The following is a 15270-nucleotide window of genomic DNA, read 5'->3' as shown; positions in this document are numbered from 1 at the left end:
CTCTCTCTCTCTCTCTAGCACGCTGTCTGACGAGAGAGAGAGAGAGAGAGAGAGAGAGAGAGAGAGAGAGAGAGAGAGGATGATGATGATGATGATTCATACGATTAGATGAATGAAGTGTTATGACCGTTAAGGCGTTGACCAAGATAAAAATAAATATGCTAAATAAAGTACGTACGGTAATGATTCAGTAATCACGTGGGAAAGATAATGTTCGGTATTATAATCACTTGAAATGGGGCATTTTACGTCTAATAATGCCAATATACTACTTAGCTGGTTCAGTATGGTGATAGACGTGATTAGTGTGGTGACGATTGGCGTGGCAGTAATGGTGATGCTGGTAAGAGGTGGTGGTGGTGTGGTAGGCGATGGTGCTAGTGATAAGCGTTGATGGTTGTGGTCGGTGGGAATGCTGGTGCTAGGTGGTGGTGGCGGTAGTGACTGACTTGTAATACACACACACACACACACACACACACACACACACACACACACACACTGAGCTGTAGAGGAACTGGATCTTTTTGCATTTTTTCTTTTTTTAACCGGGGGGGTGGATCAGAAGAGGAGATTTGGTCAAGGTACAGAATGTGAAACAGAAAAAATGGTCGTAAAGTACAGTTGTAGCCTTTCGTGATCCCCCTCACACAGATCTCCACTTTCACCACCACAAAGCGACAGTTGCGGACATAATTATCGATCCGTAATAAGGAATGGTGAACAAGTGAATAATGGCTTTCGGCACGTAGGAACAGAACAAACTTTTCAAAACACAGTGAAGTAGTTTCACCGTTGTTCCAATAATATTAGAACGATATCCGCAGCTGTACATCTTCACTCGGACACATCCGGACATTCACAAACTTACTGTACAATAATTTTTATGTGGTAAGCTTGAAGGACGAGGGGAGAAGATAGAAGACTCTTCCCGTCTCCCGTTAACTTGAGCTAATTTCGTTGTATTAAATGAAATTAGTTCATAACATGAAGAACAATGAAAATAAGGGTGCGGAATCTTCCCACGTCTCTTGTTATGCTGTATACCGTTAATTCCCTGTGGTAGCTGAGACTGACTACAGAAGAGGTGTTACGGAGTCTCCAGTGCGGTCCTACTGTCCTTATTCTAGCAGAGAAAAGGAAAGGAGACCAGTCATTCCTACATCTCTTGTCAAAAGAGACAGCTATCGTCCCCTACACTGCCTCAGTAAATAATTGTATACTTCGCACCCAGTGTCCCTGGGCACAGTGGTTAACTGCTATTAAAATTTGGTTGGTAGCTTGAAAACAGTAACAGAAGGGAGCGTGAAGACAAGTCCCAGAGAGAATCTGTAACATTAAAGTTAGAACAACAAGATATTGTGTATCCCTTTCTGTCCCAGTTCCCTCCTGCTACAAAGAAGTACTGTTTCACAAACTGAGGTTCCAAAGCACAAAGATAATTTTTTGTTTCAATTCTAACAACTGTGTACAGGATATTAATTACACTGCCTAAGCAAACAAGTTACACAAGGCACTGGTGTTGCTTTAACGACACAAATATTGACAAATCGCTTAATACATGGGGTTTTACGTCGAGCACAAGCAAAACTAAATAAATGATTTCATCCGTACAAAATGTTCTCAACTCTCCAACTCGAACTCTCCCCGCTCCTTCTGGCACCTTGCCAAAAACATTTCTAACAACTTTACCTCATCATCCTTCCCTCCGCTTTTCTACTCTGATGGCTCTGTAGCTATTTCTTCTACTGATAAAGCAGATCTCTTCGCTCAGACTTTCTCCTCCAATTCCACCTTAGACGATTCTGGTGCTGTTCCTCCATCACTTCCCCCCTCAGACTTCCTCATGGCTAACATTAAAATTTCTTCAGCTGATGTATTTTCTGTCATTGCTGGCCTCAGTACTAATAAGGCATATGGGCCTGATGGAGTCCCTCCTGTTGTTCTCAAGAACTGTGCTTCTGTGCTTACACCCTGCCTAGGCAAACTCTTTCGTCTTTGTCTGTCAACTTGTACCTTTCCTTCTTGCTGGAAGTTTGCTCTCATTCAGCCAGTCCCAAAGAAGGGTGACCATTCCCAACCCTCTAACTATCGCCCAATTGCTTTAACATCCTGTATCTCAAAAGTTTTTTAGTCTATTCTTAATAGAAAAATTTTAAAGCATCTTTCCTATCACAACCTTCTTTCTGATCGTCAGTATGGGTTCCGTCAGGGACGTTCCACAGGCGACCTTCTCACCTGCCTTTCAGACTCCTGGTCATCCTCCTTTCGGGACTTTGGCGAAGCTTTGCCATTGCACTTGACATTTCAAAGGCTTTCGATCGAGTCTGGCATAAATCTTAATTTCCAAACTGCCCTCTTACGGTTTCTATCCTTCTTTCTGTACCTTCATCTCTAGCTTCCTTTCTGGTCGTTCTATAGCCGCTTTTGTAGACGGCTATCGTTCATCTCCTAGATCTATTAACAGTGGTGTTCCTCAGGGCTCTGTCCTATCACCAACTCTCTTCCTTTTATTCATCAGTGACCTTCTAAGCTGTACATCTAACCCTATCCACTCATACGCTGATGACTCCACCCTTCACCTTTCCATTCGATTCCCACAACGTCCATCTCAGCAGTTACTTCAACAGGCAAGGGATGAGACTATGGCACACCTAATGTCTGACTTGGCTCGTATCTCTGACTGGGGTAAAAATAATCTGGTTGTTTTTAATGCATCAAAGACTCAGTTTTTGCACCTATCAACCCGACAAAATCTTCCACAGGTATACCCACTTATGTTTAATAATACTCAACTTAATCCTGCATCACCCTTGAACATGCTTGGGGTTTCATTTGCTCGGGACTTGTCTTGGAAAGATCATATTACATCTCTTGTAAAATCTGGTTCCAAGCGATTGGGTGAGCTAAGCCGACTCCGTTCCTTCTTTGCCCCTGCACAGTTGTTGACTCTATACAAGGATTTTATCCGCCCCTGTGTGGAGTACATATCTCATGTGTGGGGAGGCTCCCCACATACAGCCCTTCTCAATAGGGTGGAGTCAAAGGCTTTTCGTCTCATTAACTCTCCCCCTCTTACTGACTCCCTTCAACCTCTGTCTCTTCGCCGCAGTGTTGCATCTTTATCTCTTTTCTATCGCTACTTCAGTGGTCACTGTTTCTCTGAACTGTCTGCATGCATTCCTCCACTTCTACGATGGGCGCGTAGCACACGTCTAACAGCAAACTCTCACCCCTTTTCTGTCCAACTCTCTAATGCAAGAGTTAATCGTTATTCCCAGTCCTTCATTTATGCAGCAGGTCAACTCTGGAACTGTCTCCCTCTGTCTGTATTTCCTGCTTCCTATGATCTTCAGTCTTTCAAGCGCAGTGTGTCCAGGCATCTCGAAATGAATGGATCTTGAATTTGGCTGTCTCTTGTATTTTGTTTTTCTCTTGGAAGGAACAGTTTTGCGGGCTCATGGCCTTTGATTCCTTCTTCTTCAGATATATATATATATATATATATATATATATATATATATATATATATATATATATATATATATATATATATATAATAAATGCAACTTATTCATTTGTTTCCGACTCGTCGATTGTACTTAAGTACAAATACCTTAAATACAACGCAGTTAATAACCCACTCGTTGAGTAGTTTATGTTTACATAAGCTACTGTATAAGGACTATCACTGAATTAACTTTATTATTTACTTTACTCCACAACCAGGGACAAACAGGGCAAAAATAACATTGCTGGACTCTGAACAAAGTCAATTGGCACTGTATGCTACATTTAGGGCATCCGTGTTTACTTTGCGTTAGGTTAGACTTTCACACGTCTCCCCTGATAACTTCTACTCACCGGCTTCGCGTAGCTCATGGTCGTGTACTGTATCTCCCTCTCTTAACATAATGGCTGTGGCTCTTGGACACAGCTCTTGTTCGTGCTCCCTGGACAAGCTACAAGTTTCTTCTGTCACCCTTATCATCGTCCTTAGCCTATAATTATATACTTCATGGAGCACTGTTTTGCCCCGTACTTGTGTCATTGATACTAAACTTTGCACTCTTCCTTGTAACTACCTCCTCTAATGGTTTAATGACACTAAACCTCGCAGTCTCTTCCTCGTAACTACCTCCTGTAATGTACTGCTTATACTAAAACCTCGTATTCGCGCCCTACAAAGGATCCTTGGTCATCCATGGTGCATAAGACAGCATACCTCGCGTACCTCAACCCACTGAGTGCTCTCGCTCATTATTTAGTCGACCTTCTCCCTTTGTTTTCTCATGTATTCATTTATTACATTTCTCTTCTTTCTTCCTCTGCAATTTTCTTCCTCCCCCGGGATTTTCCAGCCCTCTCTGCAGCTTTCCATGCTTTCTGTACTATTGTTATCTCTAGACGATGCTTACGGCGGTGGGTTTTATACGCTTTTTTTTTAAGCAGCCTGCGACGCTCTCTGTCCTTGGCAACCGCGTCCTCGTCTTCATTTCTTCTTCACTTCTCCTATACTTCCTCTCTCTGTCCGAGGTGGCCAGGCGGGCAAAATGATAACGTGGAGTGAACCGGTTTGCCCATTCTCTTAATGGCGTCATAATTAGCAGCGTCACTGGCGTTGTTGTCGGAGCAAGCCACGTCTCCTACCATATGTGACTGTTGCCGTCCCGAGAAAATTAATGATCCATTACAAGCGGAAACTTTGGCTGGGAGACACGGGTTAGAGCTTGAATTCTTATATCTCCGAAAATCGGTTCTGTGTAGCCCGAAAATTTATAAAAAAATTAAAGAATTCAAGGTCTTATCCATCTCTCTCCCACCCAACGTTTTCAGTGCTGAGTAAAATGGTCATAAATATGCTGCCTTACTGGAGCATCTGTCCTGTAACTTAAATATATATATATATATATATATATATATATATATATATATATATATATATATATATCCCAACTGACTGTCCTTTCGGTCCAGTTATGCATTCGTTGGTTAAGTCTTGCTATCTACAGACGATTTGATGTGCCACTGGGCTGACCTTTCGAGCTGGAAAGGTTGGAAATAGCTTTCAGTAACCTCTTCACAGCAAGTCATCATCAAGCTGAATAAAACCAAGTGTTAGCAAGAATAAATGAAAAAATACGTCCTTAGTGAAAAAATATATATATATATTTTTTTTTTATGAGGAAGAAGGAACGAAAGGCCACGAGCCCGCAATAACTGTTCCCTCCAAGAGAAAAACAGAATACAAGAGAGCCAAATTCAAGATCTGATCATTTCGAGATGCCTGGACACACTTCGTTTGAAAGACTGGAGATCATAGGAAGCAGGAAATACTGACAGAGGAAGACAGTTCCAGAGTTGACCTGTTGCATAAATGAAGGACAGGGAGTAACGGTTAACTCTTGCATTAGGGAGTTGGACAGAAAAGGGATGAGAGTTTGCTGCTAGACGGGTGCTGCAAGCCCGTCGTAAGGGTGGAGGAATGCATACAGACAGTTCAGAGGAGCAGTACCATTAAAGTGGCGATAGGGAGGGATTAAACCCCGAGCTAGACCTCATCAGATCATATAGCCCTGCTAGGGTTACAGGAGAGCGCTACCCCTCCCAGCACGGCAGCCACCGGGCGGGGCGCGAACTCGCAACCTCACGATTACGAGCCCTACACCCTACCACCGAGCTCCCCTTGAAGTAGTGATAGAAGAGAGGTAAAGATGCAACAGTGCGGCGAAGAGACAGAGGTTGAAGGGAGTCAGCACACAAAGAAGTTAGGTCGTATAAACATTATGCGCAATGTACTGTAGACTAATATTTATACTGATGACATTTGAAGTGCTGTTGCTGTAAGCCATGGATATTGGTTAAGGAAACCCAACTTCATACTGTCACATTTAATGTGAAAAATATATAAAAACAGTTGTCTCATTAAATATTATCAAAGCGGGGAGGGGATGCGTTACACGTTTTACAGATGCAATACTGTAAATTATTGTTCCTGATTCACAGTCACATTTGGCACAAAGCTGTCTGGTCCACATTATACCAAATCACAGTTTCAGATTCTGGAAGATGACAGTATGTCGACTAGCTGACTCAGCCTGGTCACCCTGATAATCTCCCCTCGTCCCGGACCCTGTGGTGCCAGCGGCCCGCCTTTGGCTCTGACACAAACCCTGGATACACTCCTCTCCAGCGGTCGTCTCTGGCAGGGGTTGATGTAGCAGGACCTGGCGTGACTGAGCACCTTTGCCAGCAAGTCCAGGTCACCCTCAGACGGGCCAGCCAAGAAGTCACAGTAGTAGTCTGAACTGTTGGGCAGATCCAGACAGCAATGCAGGTGGTCGATGTGAATGGTGTAGAAGCGATTGAGACCTTCGCGTTTCACACCTGCTCTCTGGGCCAGTGTTCCCGTCACGTGGACATCGTCGATCCAAAAATAGGGCCATTTGAATGATTCCTCCACAATGGCCTTCGCTGCATCTGTTGTCATAGCGTACGCCCAGCCAGATATGAAGGACGCGTAGTACTTCCCTGCGTATTCCTCTTCGTTGACATACCATTTGCTTGTTTTGTTTCGCACTGGTTTGGCTTCAATTTGCAGCAGACCCATGATGGTGTTACGTTTGTCACTATACTTGTACTTGAGTTTATCTCGAAACTGGTAGAGATCAACTGCAATATCATCATCCATTTTTATGATATACTTTGCTTGAGAGCAATACCGAGTGACCCACTGAAGACCCATGACGTGCTTGTAGGTGAGGTTGTGGTAATGCTCCTTGAAGTTTCCCTGGATTATATCATGATGTTCGGCGTTCTCCTCCGATATCCTCCACTGCGGTGTTTGCTGATACAATTCCTGATCGTCCCACTCGGCTCTGGCCAAGAGAAACACTCTCCTCATGGACAGGTCCTTCAGATCATTGTTAGGAATATTTCGGCGCAGTGTGTCTCTCACCTCCCGATTTGCAGGATGGGAATGGATCACCACGACTGTAAATACGCTCCCGTCACACACGTCGTTATTGATAAGGTAAGCAAAGTCTGGTAGGTTCAAGAGCGGCAGTGTAGATGGGTATAGAGGGTTCACGCTTAAGGGTGATGGTGTAGGAGGTTTTTGAGTGGCCAGAGTGTCCTGCCATATCCCCAACATAAATATCACAACCACAACCACCGCCAAGCACATCAACACAAACCCAGGATGATACCTGTTATCTCTCCTCATGATGCTTGCACACTGGACTGTGACAATTTTCTTTACACACTTAAGGACCATTTCAAAAGATTCGTGAAATCGATGAATAAATAAAATGGTTGAGTAATCATTTCTATATCCAACTTGTTCTTTCAACGTTAATTTTGATTACTCTGGTTTTCACATTTTAAACTTGTAAATCCGATAGCAGAGCTACTGGACTTTCCTTATTCTGGTATATATGTCACTTCTATGTCTAGAGGCTACCACTTATCTACATATGTTGGATGCCTAGATGACCTTGAACAGGCATGACCATTGTTTACACACCTGTTGCTCCTCTCACAGACGTGTTTCTTCGGTATTTGCGTCTCTGAATTGCCAGATATGATTGCACGGTCTGCTTCCAAAAGTTCATGGAGTCTTTATAGTATAACTTCAGAGCAGTGTTAAAAGTTAGTCGCCACAAGGCCAGCGTCCAAGTGCCTTGCATGGCTCGTCGCCAAGGTAACTGAGAATGCTGCTCCCCGACTCCGCCCATTCTGCTTACACAGAAAACGGAATTCATGGCTAACACATAATAGGTAAACTAAATAAAATTGCAACAGCTGACAGGTACATTACTTTTCAGTGAATCCCTTTCACATCCTCACCTTAACTGCCCCTTGCCACTTTAATCTCTCTGTTCAGCTCCCACTAACTATTTTTCCTTAGAGTTGGGGCGGTTGCTGGGTCCTGATTTACTAACAAACTTAGGAGTACAGTTATAACTGCCTCTCGTAACAATGGTTCGTTTTTACCGCGAAGACAAGGCGAATATACAGTAGAATAGTCATCATAATTGCTTGTTCTGCAAAAACAAACATAACCTGCAATCACTTTCATCGTACCTCGGAATTATATTTGCAGGGAGAACAAGAAATAAGAAAAGACACGGCTCTGCCATTTCGTTAACTGTCCTTCCTGCGAAAATAAATCACAGTTCTATCTCTGAATTCGGACACTGGCAATTATTGTCGAGTCGCAGTCCTCTTCGCGGGTCATTGTCTAGTTGCATGGAAGGATGGTTATGTAATTTTTCAGTAATTTGTGAATGGAAATTGATGGTTTCTTTGTGGTGAATGTCCGTGGAATGGTGTATACTTTTCTCATAATGTTCTTCGCCGTCCGGTTTGAACTTCTGCACGTTTATATTGTATATGAACAATTGACGTCCACATGCGACATGATTTTCTCGACACTCATTTGGTGTCCTTTAAAGTTTCGCTTCACCAGCAGCACTTCAGTAAACTGTGTTACATTCTGAAGGAAGATGTGCATACAAGATAATCGACATTGTGACAGGTTGCCTGATGGTGCATGAAGAATGCACGAGGTAGTCAAAGTTTATCATCGCTCGCCTTTACAAGGCGGAGCGATAATGTTTTTGCCAGCCTCTCAGTATCTGTGTGTGTGTGTGTGTGTGTGTGTGTGTGTGTGTTTGTGTGTGTGTTCCCATTATATCTCATGAACGGATTGAGCCCTCAACAGAAGCCTTCAGGGTATCAAGATATGTCCAAAATCTTGGCCGAGTTCGAAAATGGGCACTCGGGGTCAAGGTCATCAAAATGGCACTCAAAAGTTCATTTAATTTTTATTTCCCGCCTTTAGCACCATTATCTCTCATGAACGGCTTGAGCTATCAACATGAAACCTTCAGGGTATCAAAATATGACCAAACTCTTGGCGGAGTTCCAAAATGGGCATATAGGGTCAAGGTCACGGTCACCAGAATGACTGCCAAAGGTCAACTAGGTTTTATCGCCCGCCCTTAGCACCATTATATCTCATGAACGGCTTGAGCTATCAACATGAAACCATCATAGTATCAAGATATGGCCGAAATCTTGAACCTGGCCAACAGCATATTTTGGCGAGCGATTAACATTCGGTTCCCGAATGCTTTTCTTTTATTCCTGACTGGTTTCATTGTAAAGCTTCATCATCATCATCATCTCTCTCTCTCTCTCTCTCTCTCTCTCTCTCTCTCTCTCATTTTATATATATATATATATATATATATATATATATATATATATATATATATATATATATATATATATATATATATAATCATATCCAGTTTATAGAAGGTTACTTTTCTGGTTGTTCTACAGCAGCTGTTGCTGACGGCCACTCAGCTCCTAAATCTATCAATAGTTGTGTTCCTCAGGGCTCTGTCCTGCCACCAGCTCTCTTCCTTTTTTTCATCAGTGATCATCTGAGTTGATCATCTAACCCTAGCCACTCATGCCTTGATGACCACCCCTCTTATTTCTACCCGCTACTTATAGCATCCATCCCAGCAGTTACCTCCTTAATCTCAGGATGAGGTCAGGGCACTTTCTGACTTAGCCAGTATTTTTGACTAGAAACTTTGTTGCTATCATTGCATCAAAAATCCAGTTTCTGTGTCTTTCACCAGCCAGAATCTTCCACGGGAGTATCCCTTACTATTTAGCAACAGCATTTCAATCTTTCATCACTCAATATCCTTGGGGATTCATTCTCTCGTGACATGTCATGGAACGATCACATTATCTCTCTAGCAAAATACACTTCCAAGAAACTGGTTGCATTAAGACAGCTCCGTGTGTGTGTGTGTGTGTGTGTGTGTGTGTTTTACATATCTGTTGATACTGTACAAGAATCTTACCCCTGTGTGCAGTGCAACTCTCATATGTGTTGGGCCTCGCACATGCATCTTTTCTAAACAGGGTGGAGTCGAAAGGTTTTCATCTCATAAACTCTTTTCCTATTGACTCCCTTCAACCACTCTATCATCACAGCACTGTTGCAACTTTAACACTTTACCATCTCTACTTCACTGGTCTCTGCTCTTATGAACTGTCTCCTTGCATCCGTTTTCCATTATGATAGGCTCATAGCACCCGTTTGGAAGCACACACTCGCCCTTTTCTGTCCCTCTCTATGCGGCAGATCAACTCTGGAACTTTCTTCCTCATTCTGTATTTTCCTATGCCTGTAACCCTCAGCCTTTTAAATGCAATGCGTCCACGCATCTCGAAATCAACAGACTTTGAATTTGGCTCTGTAACATTTTGTGTTTTCTAGGAAAGAACAGCTAGCGACTTCTCACCTTTGGTTCTTTCTTATTAACATAAAAAAAATTCAAACAATCTTTTCTTAAGATTACAATACTGATATGGCATCAGGTCCAGCCGCTTGCCCGTTTACTGGCACTGTAGCCAGTCCGACATGAATGCCACAATGGTCTCGCACTACCCCCACTGACTGGTCATTGCTACCACAGGTTCAGTTAACCAGTCCAGGTATAATTCCAGTTCTCAAGGCGAGTGAGGAAATTTGTTAGTGTTTTATAAGGATATTTATGACACGATTTACCTGTTTTAAGGAACATAGATGGAACGATTATTATTTGACCGATTTATATGATCTTATGGCTTAGACCCCGGGAGGTTTCCAAGTGGCGAATAAAATCGTCTAGCGTTAGCCAAAGTAAAATAGCCTGGCATCAACAAGAGTAAGTCGTAGCCCTATGTAAAATGGTTATCAGTGTCTATGTAGCTAAGATAAATAATCATGACGTTACTCACAATATTGACACTTTATATAACTGGGTGTCCAAGTGGTTGGGATTTTATCCTAAATATATCTTGAACATGTCAGATCTCCCAAGACTACGTATATGTGTTTACAGAAAATGAGGGACATTTACATTCGTTAGTATTCTTTAGAGTACTATCAGGTAGAAGTTATGCAATATACTCGTACGTCACTAATATACTCATTCAGCCACAATTCTTTCCATTGAATGATGTAATCTACAGCTATATAGTTTTGATATCCTGTATTAAACCGGTTGCTAATGTGTTGGATTCAGTCCCATCATATCATTTATTCAACCATAAATGTCAGGAAAAGATAAAATACAGTAGACCAAATAAGGACATTTTCTTGGAAGGTTATAGAGACCTCTTCAACACTATGTTATCTCATTCATTCAACTATAGCATTTTAGCTACCATTGTGAGGGAATATACTGCTTTGGTGAATCAGGCTGAACAAGTCACAAACCCCAATCCACCAAGACACCTCGTCACTTGAGGACTCAGGGATGCAACGATTCATGATCATTTCTTAATGAACTGGGATGCTATTCTCTACCATATTTACGATCGATTCTCTGACATATTTACGATCGTTTCTCCGTTGTAACTTACATATATTTTTACAGGAAGATCTAAATACACGATCAAGTTCTGCACCCTGCTGTGTTTGTTCTTCCTGCAGAAAACGGTCATAACCTACGCTTATTTTTCTCGTTAATATATATTTTTTTTTTTTAATTGGAGGAACGGGGAGCATTTTTTTTTTTTTTAATCAAGGAACGGAGAACTTTTTTTTTTTTTTTTCTTTAGGAGAACGGGAGACATGGAAAGACCGGGCACTCTCCGTTCCTTGTCCTTCCTGCAGAAATAATGTAAAAAAACGAGTGGGTAAAGTAATAATAAATAAATAAATAGATAAATTTATCAATGAGTTCAAGGGGTACATGTAGGCCTATAAGTTGTGGCAACATACTCTTCAAATTTAAGTAAATGCGGTTTATTAGTGTTGAAGATATACGAGTATTACTGAGTTCATAATCTGAGCCTTTCCTTGTTAGCACGCAGCCGTTTATGATCAGCCTAAACTTTTACGTCCTGTATAGAGCGTGTGATTCCTCTCTTACTGGATTAGGCACGTAACCCTGACATGTTATTTTTGAGAGAGAGAGAGAGAGAGAGAGAGAGAGAGAGAGAGAGAGAGAGAGAGAGAGAGAGAGGTCTATTACCAGGCGCCTTAACCCCCAAAGGGGTGGCCACAAACAAATCGCCCCCTGTCGCCCTGTTCCCCGCCATTTCACTGCCTGCTCTCAGCTCACACCCTCCACTTTCATATACCTCTCCACTCCACCCCTCCATCGACTCATCCTTGGCTTCCCCCTCTCTTTGCCCTCCTCCACCTCACTCGGATACCTTCTTCTCGTTAGCTTCTCGATCTCCATCCTCTCCACATGCCCAAACCACCTCAGTGTCTTTCTTCTAACGCTTTCTATCACATCCACATCCACACCAGAATGCTCCTTCACTTTCTCAATTGTCAATCTGTCTCTCCATGTAACTCTACATGCTCCTCTCAAATAAATCATTTGCACTGCTTTCACTCTTGACTTATGTCCTTCTAATAAGGTCTAAGCGTCGCTTCCATACGTTAGAGTTGGTATCACAATACTGTCATGCAGCTACTTTTTACTTCCATGCCCACTACCCTGCTACTTATCACTGCTTTCAAAGAACCAGCAACCTTTCTTCCTTGTTGTACCCTTTCAAGCACTTCATCCTCCAAACCTCCATCCTTACTCATCACACGATCCAAGTACTTAAATGCACTCACGTTTTCCATTTCCTCATCATCCAACCTCACTATACATTCAGTGACTTCATTCCCTCGAAGACCATAACTTTACACTTCCCTACATTTACCTTCAGATTTCATTTCTTACACACTCTCCCAGACTCATTCACCAAGCCTTGCAGTTCGCCTTCGTCTTCACGTAACAATACAGTATCATCCGCAAACATCAGTACAGGGAGTTTCCAAATGCTGCCCTCTCTCATTAGGGCCACTCCAACATCTACTGCCCTATCTTGTATCTCTTTTATAACACCATCCATATACAGAGTGAATAACCATGGAGACATGACACTTCTCTGTTTCAGTTCAACATTCAAATAGAAAAAATCACGCAGTTCACCATCCACACGCAATGGAGCTTTAGCACCTTCATACATACTTTTCATGGCTTTCAACAACTTCCCATTTACTCCATATATTCTTAATATTTTCCGCATTCCTTGTCTGTCCACCCTGTCATATGCTTTCTTCAAATCCATGAAGGCCGCATGCAGCTTCTTTCTCATCTCTAGAAACTTTTCCACTAAAAACCTAAGAACGAATATCTGATCTACACAACATCTTCCCTTTTAAAATCTCCCTGTCCTTCTCTAATTCCTCTGTTATTTCCCTAACTCTGTCAGGTATCCTACCATATACCATTACATTGAGAAGACAAATGCCCCTGTGAATACCACACACTTCTTTTTCACCTTTTCTTTTGTACAGGGGAATAATTTTACCTGACTTCCAATCCTCCGAGACTCTACCTTCCTCCCAGGCCAATCTACACATCTTCCATATCCATTCTACTACTATCTCACCCCCATGCTTCAGCATTTCATCACACATTCCATCAGTTCCTGGGGCTTTCCCCATTTTGACTTTATTCATTGTTTCCACTACTTCCATCCTACTGATTTCTCCCTCTCTTCTCACCTACTTCCGTACAATTCAATAAATCTCCAGATGGTTTACTAACTTGCCCTGAGAGCAAGTCCCTGTCTATCTATGTACAGCCAGATGCTATGATCCCGTGAGGGGTGACCGTTTGTCTTTGAGTTAGTTGTTCTACGGGGAGGGGCACTAACCCTCGGCCAACCCACTTGACACGTAGGGAACACGTAAAGGTTGGTTATATGGTTACCACCCAGCACTGTAAATGGCTTCCTGGCTTACAGGAAACCATTAGGCTTGCAATCAGTGTAAAGCCACCTGAAAAGGAAAGAAGAGTGATATAAAGTGACAGGAATCGTGGAAGAAGTAACAGGAGGGGAGGGCAGATGCAGAGAAAAAATGCTAAAGGTGAAGGAAGAAGTAGGCAACACTGCATCAAGTGAGTGGATTTAAGCAATTCCTTGACGCCACGTAAGTAAATTTCGTAGTGCCTCTTCTTTGGCGATTTATTCAGCCCTAAATCTCTTCTCTCTCTCTCTCTCTCTCTCTCTCTCTCTCTCTCTCTCTCTGTCGTATGTAATGTACATGTGATAAATATCGACACAGTTTACATCAATAATATACTGTACAAGACGATTATTAAGGTGTTACATGAAAAATATATCGCCGATCAAGAGGTGTTACGAAATCACCAATGGGACTAGAAACACGCTCCTGGGTGAGAGGGTGTAAGTGTAGGCTATGTGAAGGCAGGTGAGGGTATGTAAGGTGAGGGGATGTGGGTGTGTGAAGTGAGGGTGTGTGGGTGTGTGAAGTGAGGCGTGTTGCTATGTGAAGTGAGGGGTGTGTGGGTGTGAAATGAGGGTGTGTGGAGTGAGGGTGTGTGGGTGTGTGAAGAAGTGAGGGTGTGTGTGTGTGTGAAGAAGTGAGGGTGTGTGTGTGTGTGAAGAAGTGAGGGTGTGTGGGTGTGTGAAGTGAGGGGGGTGTGAGTTGAGAGTGTGTGAGGTGAAGGATTATGGGTATCTGAAGTGAAGGGTATGTGGGTTGAGAGTGTGTGGGTAAGGGTGTAGGGATGTTAGGAGAGGGAGTGTGGGTGTAGGGTATTTTAAGGTGAGGGAGTGTGGGTGTAGGGTATGTGAGATGAAGGTGTGGGTGTTGGTTACGTGAGATGAGGGGGTGTGAGAGTAGGCTATGTGAGGTGAGGGGTGTGGGTGTAGAATATGTGAGATGAGGGGGTGTGGGTGTAGAGAATGTGAGGTGAGAGGGTATGGGTATAGGGTATGTGAGGTGAAGGGGTGTGGGTGTAGGCTGCTATGTGAGAGGCTGTAGCAATAGCAGTCTGTAATAGGTTAGGGGTGTGGGTGTAGGTTATATGAGATGAGGGAGTCTGGATGTAGGATATTTGAGATGAAGGAATGGGTGTAGGCTGTGTGAAGGAGTGTAAGTGTGGGCTATGTGAGGTGGCGAAGTGTGGGTGTAGGCTATGTGATTTGTCGGGGTGTGGGTGTAGGCCGGGTATTTGAGGTGAGAAGGTGTGGGTTTAGGTTGCATGAGGTGAGGGGTTGTGGGTGTTGGTTACTTTATGTTCAGGGGGTGTGAGTGTTGGCTATTTGAGGTGAGAGGGTTGGTGTAAAGTGTGTGAGGTGAGGAGCTGTGGGTATAGGAAATGTGAGGTGTGGGGGTGTGGGTGTAGGGTATGTGATATGAGAGGGTGTAGG

At 43.0% G+C, this 15270-nt stretch overlaps 1 protein-coding gene across 1 annotated transcript; it reads right to left on the bottom strand.

Annotated features, from left to right (window-relative positions):
• Window positions 1-5948: 5948 nt before the first annotated feature.
• LOC145392891 (beta-1,3-galactosyltransferase 1-like) lies at window positions 5949-7370 on the bottom strand. Its single transcript, XM_080267176.1, has one exon. It carries the CDS (start codon window positions 7274-7276, stop codon window positions 6056-6058), a length of 1221 nt encoding a protein of 406 aa, XP_080123302.1. The 5' UTR covers window positions 7277-7370; the 3' UTR covers window positions 5949-6055.
• Window positions 7371-15270: the final 7900 nt, after the last annotated feature.

The sequence above is a fragment of the Coenobita brevimanus genome, chromosome 23, assembly GCF_032717465.1.
Source record: "Coenobita brevimanus isolate Jiangsu-jjx chromosome 23, ASM3271746v2, whole genome shotgun sequence".
Lineage (NCBI taxonomy): Eukaryota > Metazoa > Arthropoda > Malacostraca > Decapoda > Coenobitidae > Coenobita > Coenobita brevimanus.
The sequence above is the reverse complement of the archived record's forward strand: the minus strand, read 5'-3'. Positions and strand labels throughout refer to the sequence as shown.

Excerpts from the sequence above, each read along its gene's own strand:
- LOC145392891 (XM_080267176.1), bottom strand. The coding sequence starts at position 7,276 with ATGGTCCTTAAGTGTGTAAAGAAAATTGTCACAGTCCAGTGTGCAAGC.